At 50.3% G+C, this 10,888-nt stretch overlaps 1 protein-coding gene across 1 annotated transcript; it reads left to right on the top strand.

Annotated features, from left to right (window-relative positions):
* Positions 1–204: 204 nt before the first annotated feature.
* On the top strand, positions 205–5,438 carry Tcf23 (transcription factor 23). The gene is made up of 3 exons (XM_021163975.2): positions 205–490; positions 1,568–1,810; positions 4,943–5,438. The coding sequence occupies exons 1-3, from the start codon at positions 272–274 to the stop codon at positions 5,117–5,119; spliced, it is 639 nt and encodes a 212-aa protein (XP_021019634.1). The 5' UTR covers positions 205–271; the 3' UTR covers positions 5,120–5,438.
* The last annotated feature ends 5,450 nt before the right edge of the window (positions 5,439–10,888 follow it).

The following is a 10,888-nucleotide window of genomic DNA, read 5'->3' on the forward strand; positions in this document are numbered from 1 at the left end:
TTCTAAGCATGGGCTTGGCCACTCCCAGCATGCAGTGCCTCCACCCCTCAGCCGGAATGGGAGGCAGGCGGAGGCTTTTTGCGGGGGTTGTGCTGGGTGGGCAGTTTTCCCAGAGCAAGGAGTGAAGTAGGACTGAGTTGGCGCCAGCTCCTTCAGACACTGACATTGCTGGCTGGATGGCCACCCTGTCAGGGTGAGCTTGAGCCCAAGGCTCCCTTGGGTACTGTGTCCCTGCTCTAGGGCCTACAGCCTCATACTTCATGATAGCGGCATGTCACAGGAGGCCACAGAGACACCAGCAATGCCAGGAGAAGGGCATGGTCATAATAAGGCCAAGGCACGGTGGCTTCTAGGCACTGACAGGAAGAGGAGCCGCATCAACAGGACAAGGCAGGACCTGTGGGAGGACACTAGCTGGAGCAATCACAGACTGAGCAGAGCCACCTCTGCCCCTCGAGGGACCAGAGCTAGGGGAACAGCTCATGGCAGGGTAAGGACTCTTATAGGAGGGAGCTGGGGAAGGCAGGGTTTGGAGGGCAGTGATGTGCCACCTCTGAAGGAAGAGGCTCCATCAGTGTTGATGGATCTGCCCACGAGCAGGCCCATGGTAACATGCTGGAGGCACAGGACAGCTCAGAGCTTCATCATAGCAAAGCTCAGAGAGTTGATGGAACTGATCTCTACTGATGAAACTCAAACCAGAGGAGATGTGTGCATTGCCTGAAGTCCCTGAGCAGCCACCAGTGGCAGGCAGCCTGATACCTAGGCTGAGGTTTTTGGTTTATTTACTTATATGTATATATTTTTGAGCTAGAGCCTCACATAGCCCAGGCTGGCCTCAAACTTTCCCTGTACCCTAGAACTTGGAACTTCTGATCTTCTGCCTCTACATTCCAAGAGCTAAGAGTATGTGCTACCACACCAGTTTGTACAGTGATGGGTGGGGATCAACCCCTGGGCCTCTCACATGATGGGCAAACATTCTACCAATTTAGCTAAATCTGTAGCTCAGGACTGTGGGGTTTGATCCTTGGTGCAGAGTCCTTCCCTCTTTACCATGGCAATCTCTTACTCTTAGGATCTAGGTAGGTCAAGGGTCAGCCCTACTAAGCAAGGGTGTGGCTCTATGCTTCCTGTGGCACCCAGGGTACCCTGATAAGCAGGATCCACACTCCCATGGGAGTGGAATAGACGATAATGCAATAATAGAAAGAAACTGAGCCAAGTGTTGCCACCTTCTAGTCATCTGATCTCAGCCTAGTCCTCCTTCATTTGTATTATGAGGCATGGCTTAGACCCAGTGAGGCCCATTAGTTCCAGCAGAAGACATGGTATTAATGGGCCCGTGGAAATCAGGGTCAACTAGGTATGGTGGTATGTCCCTACAATCTCAGCACTTAGAAGGGGGAAGCATTCGGATCCCAAGTTCAAGGTCATCCTGGGCTAAACATGGATTTCAGGTCTAGTCTGGGCTACATGAAACTCTGTTTCAACAATAGCAACAATAACAAGAAGCCAGGATTAGGTGGGAATCTGGGTCGGATGCACTCATGGGTCCTCTCTGCAGAGTGAGGCCAGCCCGGAGAACGCAGCACGGGAACGGACTCGCGTGAAGACGCTTCGTCAGGCCTTTCTGGCCCTGCAGGCTGCTCTGCCTGCAGTGCCACCCGACACCAAGCTTTCCAAGTTGGATGTGCTGGTGCTGGCCACAAGCTACATTGCCCACCTCACCCGGACCCTCGGCCATGAGTTGCCTGGCCCTGCCTGGCCTCCCTTCGTGCGTGGACTCCGTTACTTGCACCCGCTAAAGGTAGGTCACTGGCCTAGGAACTCAGTCAGGAACGTTGGGAGAATGGGAATTGGGGTCATTTTCTTGTCGTTCTCTCAGAAGGAGGACTGAGGCTGGCTCTTGGGGTGGAATGGGGACTGGGAGCGGCTGCATTGGGAATGTGCTCGCTGCTGGAGGAGGAAAAGACTGAGATTCTTAGTGTCGGGAAGAGAGGAGTGCGGGGTCGTGGGTGTGGGGGAAAGAGGGAGTGGGAGAAAAGCTGCGTCCCACCAGAGTTCCAGTGCTCTGGGCAGGTGGACTCAGAAGACTGCCACATGCTTTCCACGCGGACCCGGGTGGGTGTCTGGCTGTGTGAAGCCACTGACCCCACTTGGCGGGTGGTGGACAAGGGGCAGTCTAGGCACCAGGTTCCCAGCCTCCAGCATCCCACGCTGGATACTGCGGAGGAGCTGAGAACAAATGGGGGACCTGGGCAGCTCGGTCAGCTCTGGTGCTGACCGAGGGAGGAGAGGGCAGGGGAATAGGGGGCGCTGGGTGGTTCCCACGCCTGCGAGAATCCTTGGTCGGGTCCGTGGCTGGAACACAGGATGGCTGGCCTTCTGGCCAAGAGGTTAGACAGGGCTCATTAGGAGAAAGCCTATCCCATCGTTCAAGCACAGTGGGCCTTGATGAGCAGAGACAGTCTATGGTTTTAGAGCTTTATTGTAGAAAGAGAGAAGGTAGAGAGAGGCCAGCCATGCCCACGTGGAGAGAGGGGGGAAGGGAGGGGGGCTAGAGAGTAAGAAAGGTGTCTGCTTAAAGAGAGAGAGGAGGGACCAAGCAGCCCCTCTTATAGTGGGTTGAGCTATCAGGTAACTGCGGGGAGGAGCATAGTTGGCTACAGTCAGGTAACTGTGGGGTGGAGTCTAGACAGAATGCCAGAAGCTTGGGACATTGTCTGCTTGACTGGTAGTCACAGAATTATGGAGTTGGGACCTTTGTGGTGTCAGGCACCTGTCTCTGGGAATGTGGCTCGCTTTTCCGTCCCTTGTAGAGTTCTCTACTGGGTCAGTGGAACAAGCCCCATTCAACCAAAATAGGTTACCTAATCACAGGCCCACAGGCCCAGAGCCCAGAGAGTCATCTGTCTCCTAACAGCCTCACCACATTGTGTAGCACCTGCCTTATTTGTCTCTGGACTACAGTCATGGCAGAGGTCTGCTCTCTGGGAGAGCAACAGCTAAGCCCATCAGTGCAGAAGCCATCAGACTGGAAGGCCATCAGTCAGGGTAGGAGGGCCCCAGCATGCACCATGCCAAACTAACTCTTACCTGGTTTTCTGGAACTTCAGCTTGAGAATGTGCAAGATAGAACAAGCAAGGAGCCGGCCATCTCTTTTGGAGTGCAAAATGAATAAAAAAAGAACAATGAACAATAATCGTGAATGAAAGGAAAGTTCACAATAGTCATTCAATAGTAACAGCCATTGTGATTGGACACTAAGGACAAGCTAGAGCACTTTAGAGGATTCTTATCTCTTGACTGCAAGAGCCAAAGGAAGATTACCTGAGGAGATGGGAGGTTGGGGAGGACAAGTGGCTGAATGCAGTTTGAGCCTGGGCTTCTGACTGCAGACCTCTGCCTCTCAGCTCCCCTGCCCTCAGCAAGTGCCTTCCTCACAAGGACCTGTGTAAAGAGTGTGCTGTGAGCCAGGTGGACCATACAGGAATCCAAGGCAGAGGGATGGCCAGTTCCAGGCAGGTCTAGCCATTTAGCAAGACTGTCTTAATATGGGGGGAAAAAGCCATATGGGAAGCACTCAGGAGGCAGAGGCAGGCACATCTCTGTGAGTTCAAGGCCAGCCCTATCTACAAAGGGAGTTACAGAATAGCTAGGGATACACAGAGACACAACAACAAAACAAACAAATAAAAATAAGTAAACACACAAAAGACTGGGTTGTATCATAAAGGGAAGCTAATTCCTTAGCTTCTGAAGGAATAACTTTTTTTCAAAGGCAAGATGTCACATATTCCAAGCTGGCCTCAAACTCATATGAAGCCTATGACGACCCTGACCCTCTGGTCCTCCCTCCTTCACCTTCCAGAACTCAGGCCTGCCCGCCACACTTGGTTAACCCTATGCTGGGGACTGGACCCAGGGATTCGTGCATTCTGGTCTGCACCTGCCAGTCCAGCACATATGTAGCCCTCAACCTGATTTTTTGTGATGGATACTTTTTATTGTCTCTTTCTCTTACATATTGTCTTCTTGAAAAAAAAAAATTTTCCCCTAGAGAATATAGAGGAAATGCAAACCTCTGAGATTAAATGGAGTAGGTCTAAAGTGCTAAAGCTAGCCCTGGGCACAGGGCCATGTGTAAGAGAGCAAGGTCCTTATCTCAATGTAAAATGAAGCCCTTGCGAATAGTAGATGAACAATAAATATATCGTTGAGAGAGTAGCGGAGAGGAGGGGAGGGGAACTGAGCCCCCAAGTGAGGAATGACAGGGAGGAAGATGAATTCTGAGCACAGTTATCCTTGTAGTTTTTCATCTATCTATCTGTCTGTCTGTCTGTCTGTCTGTCTATCTCTATTTTTTATCTATTAATCCATCCATTTCCCTTCCTTCCTTCCTTCCTTCCTTCCTTCCTTCCTTTCTTTCTATTTGAGACAAGGTTTCTCTGTGTGGGTTTCTCTCTGTGGGTAGCCCTGGCTGTCCTGGAACTAGATCTGTTGACCAGACTGGTCTCAAACTCACATAGATTTGCCTGCCTCTGCCTGCTGAGTGTTGGGATTAAAGGTATGCATGTGCCACTGCCACTACCTGGCTATTCTGCATTTTCTAAGACCAACCTTTCTCCTGGTGGGAAGAACTTGAACTCCTGGCAGGGTATGAACTGAAGAGCCCCATCCTGCCCCTTCTCCATCTCTCACACTCCCTCACCCAGGGCACCTGTGTACCTCCCCTCCACCCCAAACAAGTTTTCTCTGCCTGCAGTGGGCTCTGCCTATGCCTCTGTCAGACAGTTGGGAGATCATTTAAGGCTGTGATATTTGGGCACGTGTCAAGCAGGGGACGCCAGGGAAGGCCAAATTTAAGATCTTAATGGTTCTGGTCTACACAGGACCACAATAGACATGTTAATCATCTCCCACCTTCTATCTTTGCAGAAGTGGCCCATGCGATCTCGTCTCTATGCAGGAGGCTTGGGATGCTCTGACCTCGATTCCACCACAGCTATCACTACCGGCCAAAGATGCAGGGATGCAGAGCTGGGGTCTCAAGACTCTGTAGCCGCAGAAAGTCCCCTGATCTCTCCAGTCTCTCCAGCTCTTGGTAACAAATGACCACCATGATCATCCTATTCTCTTAGACGGTGCCTCTGCTTAAGGACCTGGATTTCCTGCCTGCTCTACTTGTCTTCCCCTTGACTCCCAGCCTTTGGATTTGTCTCAGGCTCAAGTTTCAAGTTCAGGCTTGGCTTCCGGTGGGCAGAAGAAGCAGTAATGACATCAGTGATAGAGTCCCCAGGAAACCCAGGACGGAGTTCATTCACCTTCGGCTCATCTATGGCAGTGACAGGAAGTGACAGAGAAACCGAAGTTGACATGGTTCAGTCAAGTTAGGGAATCACATCCCCCTCCCCCAGGGCTCTTCAAGACAAGAAGGCAGGAAGACAGAAATTGCTCTGCCAATACAGTGTGGAGTTAGGACAGCAGTAGCCCCTGGTGCTCACGGGCATACCAGGGTGCCTGAAGGGCTTTTGGTAGCAGTAAGTATGAACATGTCTGGGGTCAGGTCACAAAGCCAGACAGGAAGCTAAAAAATGGAGTGATTTCTTTTTGCAATTTCCCTACGAGATGTTTATTCAACATCAAAGAGTTTAGAGTCCTTCTCTCTGGAATATGGTCTCTCCAGTGGTCCCTTGTCACCGCCTTCCTGCACCAGGGCCCTGCTGCCTTTCACATTTCAGCACATGAAGCCCCCAGACTTACATGGCTGACAATCCAGGGAAATCTAGCTAGTCCAAGCTATCTAGGGCCAGATCATTTTATCCCACAGGCAGCTCTGCCTTTGCTCAAAGAGGCAGCCACTCACAGCCCTGCCTGTAAAGGACAGCAATACTCCTGGCTTTATCTCGTTGATGGCCCAAGACAAAGCAGGTGCATCACTCTCCCGGTGTGATAAGCAGTGTTTCTCTCTCTCTCTCTCTCTCTCTCTCTCTCTCTCTCTCTCTCTCTGTTATGTTAGTATGTTAGAAACATCATCTCAGAGGGCTTCAGCATGATTCCTGTACCATCAGCGATGGGGGCTTTATTGGTTTTGGTACAATCTGTGCATTTCTATATATCAGCTCCCAAGGCCAACTTCTCTCCACAGGCATTGATACTCCCAGGCTTGCCCCAATTCCTGGTACAAGGTGTCAAAAGTTTTCTAGAGCTTTAGTGGCAGTTGTCCTTGACCCTGAAGAAATAACTGGAGACCAACCATTCACTAAGGTGGGCTTTGCAAGTCAGGTATAGTTTCAGGTTGGTCCCTGGGGTCTGAACATAGCAGGAACTGCCTGCCTCTCAAATTTCAGCCACTGAGGCCAACTTGCGTCCCAGCAGGGTGCTCATGAGTTGAGTGGAGGCTCTGACAGGCTGGGAGGGACTGGGCCTGCTCCTCCATAGGGATGACCCCCTAAGGCATCCAGGAAAGGGGGATTGATGGGGTGACTCAGCAAGCTGGGGTGGAGATAGAAGACAGAACGTCCCAGCCTCAGCTGCATGGGCTGTGGGAGAGCAGCTGGACTGTGGCTGGGAGCCATGGCGGACAGCCTCAGCCAAGGCCAAACCCATAAATCTGCCTGGTCCCACATTTCTCCTAGGGGACCCTGAGAACTTGTACAGAGCTGATCCAGCAGCTGGACAGGGCCAAGCAGGGGCAGCAACCAGGTGTGGGAGAGCAGGAGCCATGTTCCTAACAAGACCATAAAAGCCCAGTCTGGGTGTTCTATTTTTAAAACCAAATGGCAGCATCCTCCCTGGTTGAGTTGGAGGGTGGTAAAAAGGAGCGGGCATGATTTCTTCCCAGTCGGTGGCATACGATCTGTGTCTGGGCAGGCTGGGGACTGGCTTTGGGTGCCTGCTGGGAGTCTGCTCATAGCTTAAAGCATCTCCCAGTAATTGAGGAGAGTTTGATCTGGAGCTGGAAGTATCCACGCTGTCCAGACTTAGGCTTTTGCCTCCTTCCACAAACCCTTCAGGGCTGACCACATAACACAACCCCGGTGGAGAATCTGAGGAGGGAAAGGAGGATGAAGTTGGCAGAGGGCCAGGTAAAGAACAAATCCCACCAGGAAGAGTGTTTTGCTTTGCTTTGTTTTGTTTTCTTGTTTTCTTGACATGGCTCACTGTGTAGCCCAGGCTGGTTTTGAACTTGAAATCCTTCTGCCTCAGCAAGGATTATGGGCTCAGAGGCCTATCCCACTCTGCCCAATTAGGACAAATTTAGAAGTCTGTTCCCAGAGAATCTGTTTTTCCCACTGACTAGGACAGTCACCTGGCCTGAGGAGGCAGAGGGGCTGGCTGTGGGGAGGGGACCAAAGGAACACCCAGGAGCATGACTGGGGCCTCACCCTCCCTGACCAGCACAAGGCTTCCATGGGCAACACCATGCTGGAGACTGGGGTCTCTAAGCCAAGCTGAACCAGGAATGGATCCCTTTGTTTCCACAGCAGAGGAAGAAGAGCGCCTGCTGACCGGGAGTTCTCTGCTCGCCTGTGGTGGGGCCGTAGTGGATAAGTGTGGTTGGAGGCAGTAGAAGAAGCTGAAATCTGTCTCCAACAATAGCTATTGTTCCCTAGGCACAAGGATGTATAGGGAAGAGTATGCAAAAGTTAAGGAGCACAGACAGACAATGGTGTATGTGTGCCCTGGTCCTGGAGTCAGAGGAGTGGCCTCTGTGACCCTAGTCCAGTTTTCTTCCCGTCCCTCTCAGGGTGAGGTGCAGATAGAGCACCTGTTGCCCTCCTCCAATGGCTAACCTTGGCTGTCAACTTCTTTGGACTGAGAGATGAAGAGGGGGTTAGTAAAGTGGGCCTCTGGCTTTGTCTGTGAGGACTTTTACCTCCTGAATGGCTTAGTCCATGGATGGATAAACTGGGCATGGTGGTGCATGCCTTTAATCCTAGCACTCAGGAGACAGAGGCAGGAGGATCTTTGTGAGTTGGAGACCAGCCAGGCCAACCAATGAGACACTATCTCAAAAACAAAATTAGACTAGTGGGTGGTGGTGGAATTGTGTTCAGGTTGGGGCTATGTGTTGGGCCGTGTATTGTCCCTGACTCCCACCATGTCGCTGCTGCACCTCTGACATGACATGACATGAGAAAAAGAGCCGTCCCTTCCACATACTCCTGATACCATAATGTTTTGCACAAAGCCATGACACCAAGAAGCCATGGACTGTCTCTGAGACTTTGGATCAAAATAAATCTTTCCTACTTGACATTGTTTCTATCCAGAATTAGGTCACAGCAATGTGGACTCTAACGAAGAGTAAGAAGATCAAGATGATTTCTAAGAAATAATCCCTTTTTCTCCTGGGAAGAACCTGGCTAGGATGAATTAGACAATGTCAGCCTCTCCCTTTCGTAATACTAGCCCTGGAAGTTTATTCAATTCTAGATCAAGGGTGGGCAAATCAGGGCCAGTAGACCAAATCCAACCTTTAATTGTTTGTATGAATAAAGTTTTATTGGGACAGCCCTGTACAGTTGCTGACATTATTACCGTTGCTTTCCTTACATGGAGGTATCAGAGCTGAGACAGATGCTGAAAGTCCTAGATATTGGTTATCTAGATGACCTAGAACATTTCTGATCCCTACTCTGCCCAAACATAATTTAAAAACATCACGGCTTTGCCAAGTGTTTCTGGGAATCCTGGGCAATCTAAATGGTCAAAACTATTTTCATAATATAAGAATTCAAAATGCCACAGACCCCATTCTCTCTTTCCTCTCATCTGTTTCTTCTCTTCCTTTATTTATTTTTTTTACATTTGTGTTTATGCATGCCATGGCACACACCTGGAGGTCAGAGGTCAACTTGTGAGAGTTAGTTCTCCTTCCACCAGATTGGCTCCAGGGATTGAACTCAGGTGAGCTTGGTGGCAAGAGCCTTTACCCCCTGTGCCAGCTCACCAGCTCTCTTTTTTGTTGTTGTTGAGACAGGTATTTCCTGACTAACCTCTAAAGGTTGTTAGCCTTGAATTCAGCAGAGGCCTTCGGCTTCATCTATTACCAAATCTAGCTAAAGCTATTCTTAAAATTAATGGTGTGTGTGTGTGTGTCTGTGTGTGTGTGTCTGTGTGTGTGTGTCTGTGTGTGTCTGTGTCTGTGTGTGTCTGTGTGTGTCTGTGTGTCTGTCTGTGTGTGTCTGTGTCTGTCTGTCTGACTGTCTCTGTGTGTGTGTGTGTCTGTGTGTGTGTGTGTGAGAGTATGTGTCTGTCTGTGTCTGTCTGTCTGTCTGTCTGTCTGTCTCTGTGTGTGTGAGTGTGTGTGTGTGTGTGTGTGTGTGTGTGTGTGTGTGTGTGTGTGTGTGTGGTGTGCCGATGGATGTTAAGGTCAGAGGACACTCTGATTGATCCTCAGTAACACCATCCACCACAGGATCTCTCATTGGCCTGAAGTTCACTAAACAGGCTATACCGGCTGCCCCCGCAAGCTCCTGTCTCTCCCTCTCTAGCACTGGGGTTACAGGTGTGTACCACCATGCAGTTGGCCTTTCTTACGTGGGTTCTGGGGGGTTGAAGTCAGGTCTTTACACTTGTAATGCAAGTGTTTTACAGGGTGTGCTAACTCTTTAGCTCTCTCTCTTTCTTTTTATGTTTTACTAAGATGGGAGTCTCAAGTAGCCAGGCTGGCCTTCAGATCACTATCTAGCCAAAGATGGCCTTAAACTCTGGATCTTCCTCCTTACACCTTCTTCTTTGTCACCGTGCTCAGGTTAATTCATGCTTTCAATTTTTTACATCTGAGTGAATGTTTCTCAGGGTGGTGTAGGCGTGCATATTAGTGTGTAAATGAGCATGAGAGTGTGACCACATATTACCAACATGCATGTGAAGGCAAGACACTGATATAAGGTATCTCAGTGATTCTGCATCTTATTTATTATATTTTAATTTTCCGTGTTTTCTCCCATGTGTATCTGTGCAACCTGTGTGCCCAGTGTCTGCAGTGGTCAGAGGTCAGAGTAGCACATGTGTGTGTAGTCTCTACAGAGGTCAGAGGTCAGAGCAGCACATGTGTGTACAGTGTCTCCTGAGATCAGAGCAGCATTTGGTCTTTTGGAACCGGAGTTACAGACTGTTGTGAGCTTCCATGTGGGTCCTGGGACTCGAACCCGGTTCCTTTGGAAGAATAGAACCCTTAACTGCTGAGCTCCAGGAGACAAAGTCACTCACTCATTGATCCTGAAGTTCAACAATTTGCCTATCCTGCCTGACTAGCAAGGCATCCACACTTCCAGAAGAGCTTAGGTAGGGCTGCACCTCAGTGCATGATCTTCAGCTGTCTCCTGCGTCTCTGCTGTACTGGTCTATCCCATCCCTTCCCCCCTGGAAATAGATCAGTGACCTTGGGGGCATCCTGGGAACATGCAGGGCAGGGTAGAGATGGTGTGTGGGGGTGAAGGTATGTAGATGGGGCATGCACCAACCATGAGAGACTCTACCTGAGTCTCTGCCAGGAGGGAGCCAGCCAGGCCTGCCTGGAGCAAGAAGCAAGGTGAGCGCAACTGGATGAAACACTGTCTTGAGGGAAGAGGAAAATGAATGTAGTGATAGAGCCCGTGGGTAGCATGCATGAAGCCCTAGCTTTATCCCCAGCATCAAGAAAAAGAAAACAGTGCATCATTCAAATTGTCTTAGCAATGCAAAAATTACGTAGCAAAGCCCAGTGGTGGTGAGGCATGCAGTATACCATAATCCCAGCACCCCTTCAGGAGATGCACGGCCAGTTTAACTGCAGCTCCAAAAGATCCATCCAATCCCTCTGGCTTCCATGGGCTTCCATTGGCACACCCACACCCACACCCACGCCCACGCCCACACCCACGCCCACGCCCA

This window comes from Mus caroli, chromosome 5, assembly GCF_900094665.2.
Source record: "Mus caroli chromosome 5, CAROLI_EIJ_v1.1, whole genome shotgun sequence".
NCBI lineage: Eukaryota > Metazoa > Chordata > Mammalia > Rodentia > Muridae > Mus > Mus caroli.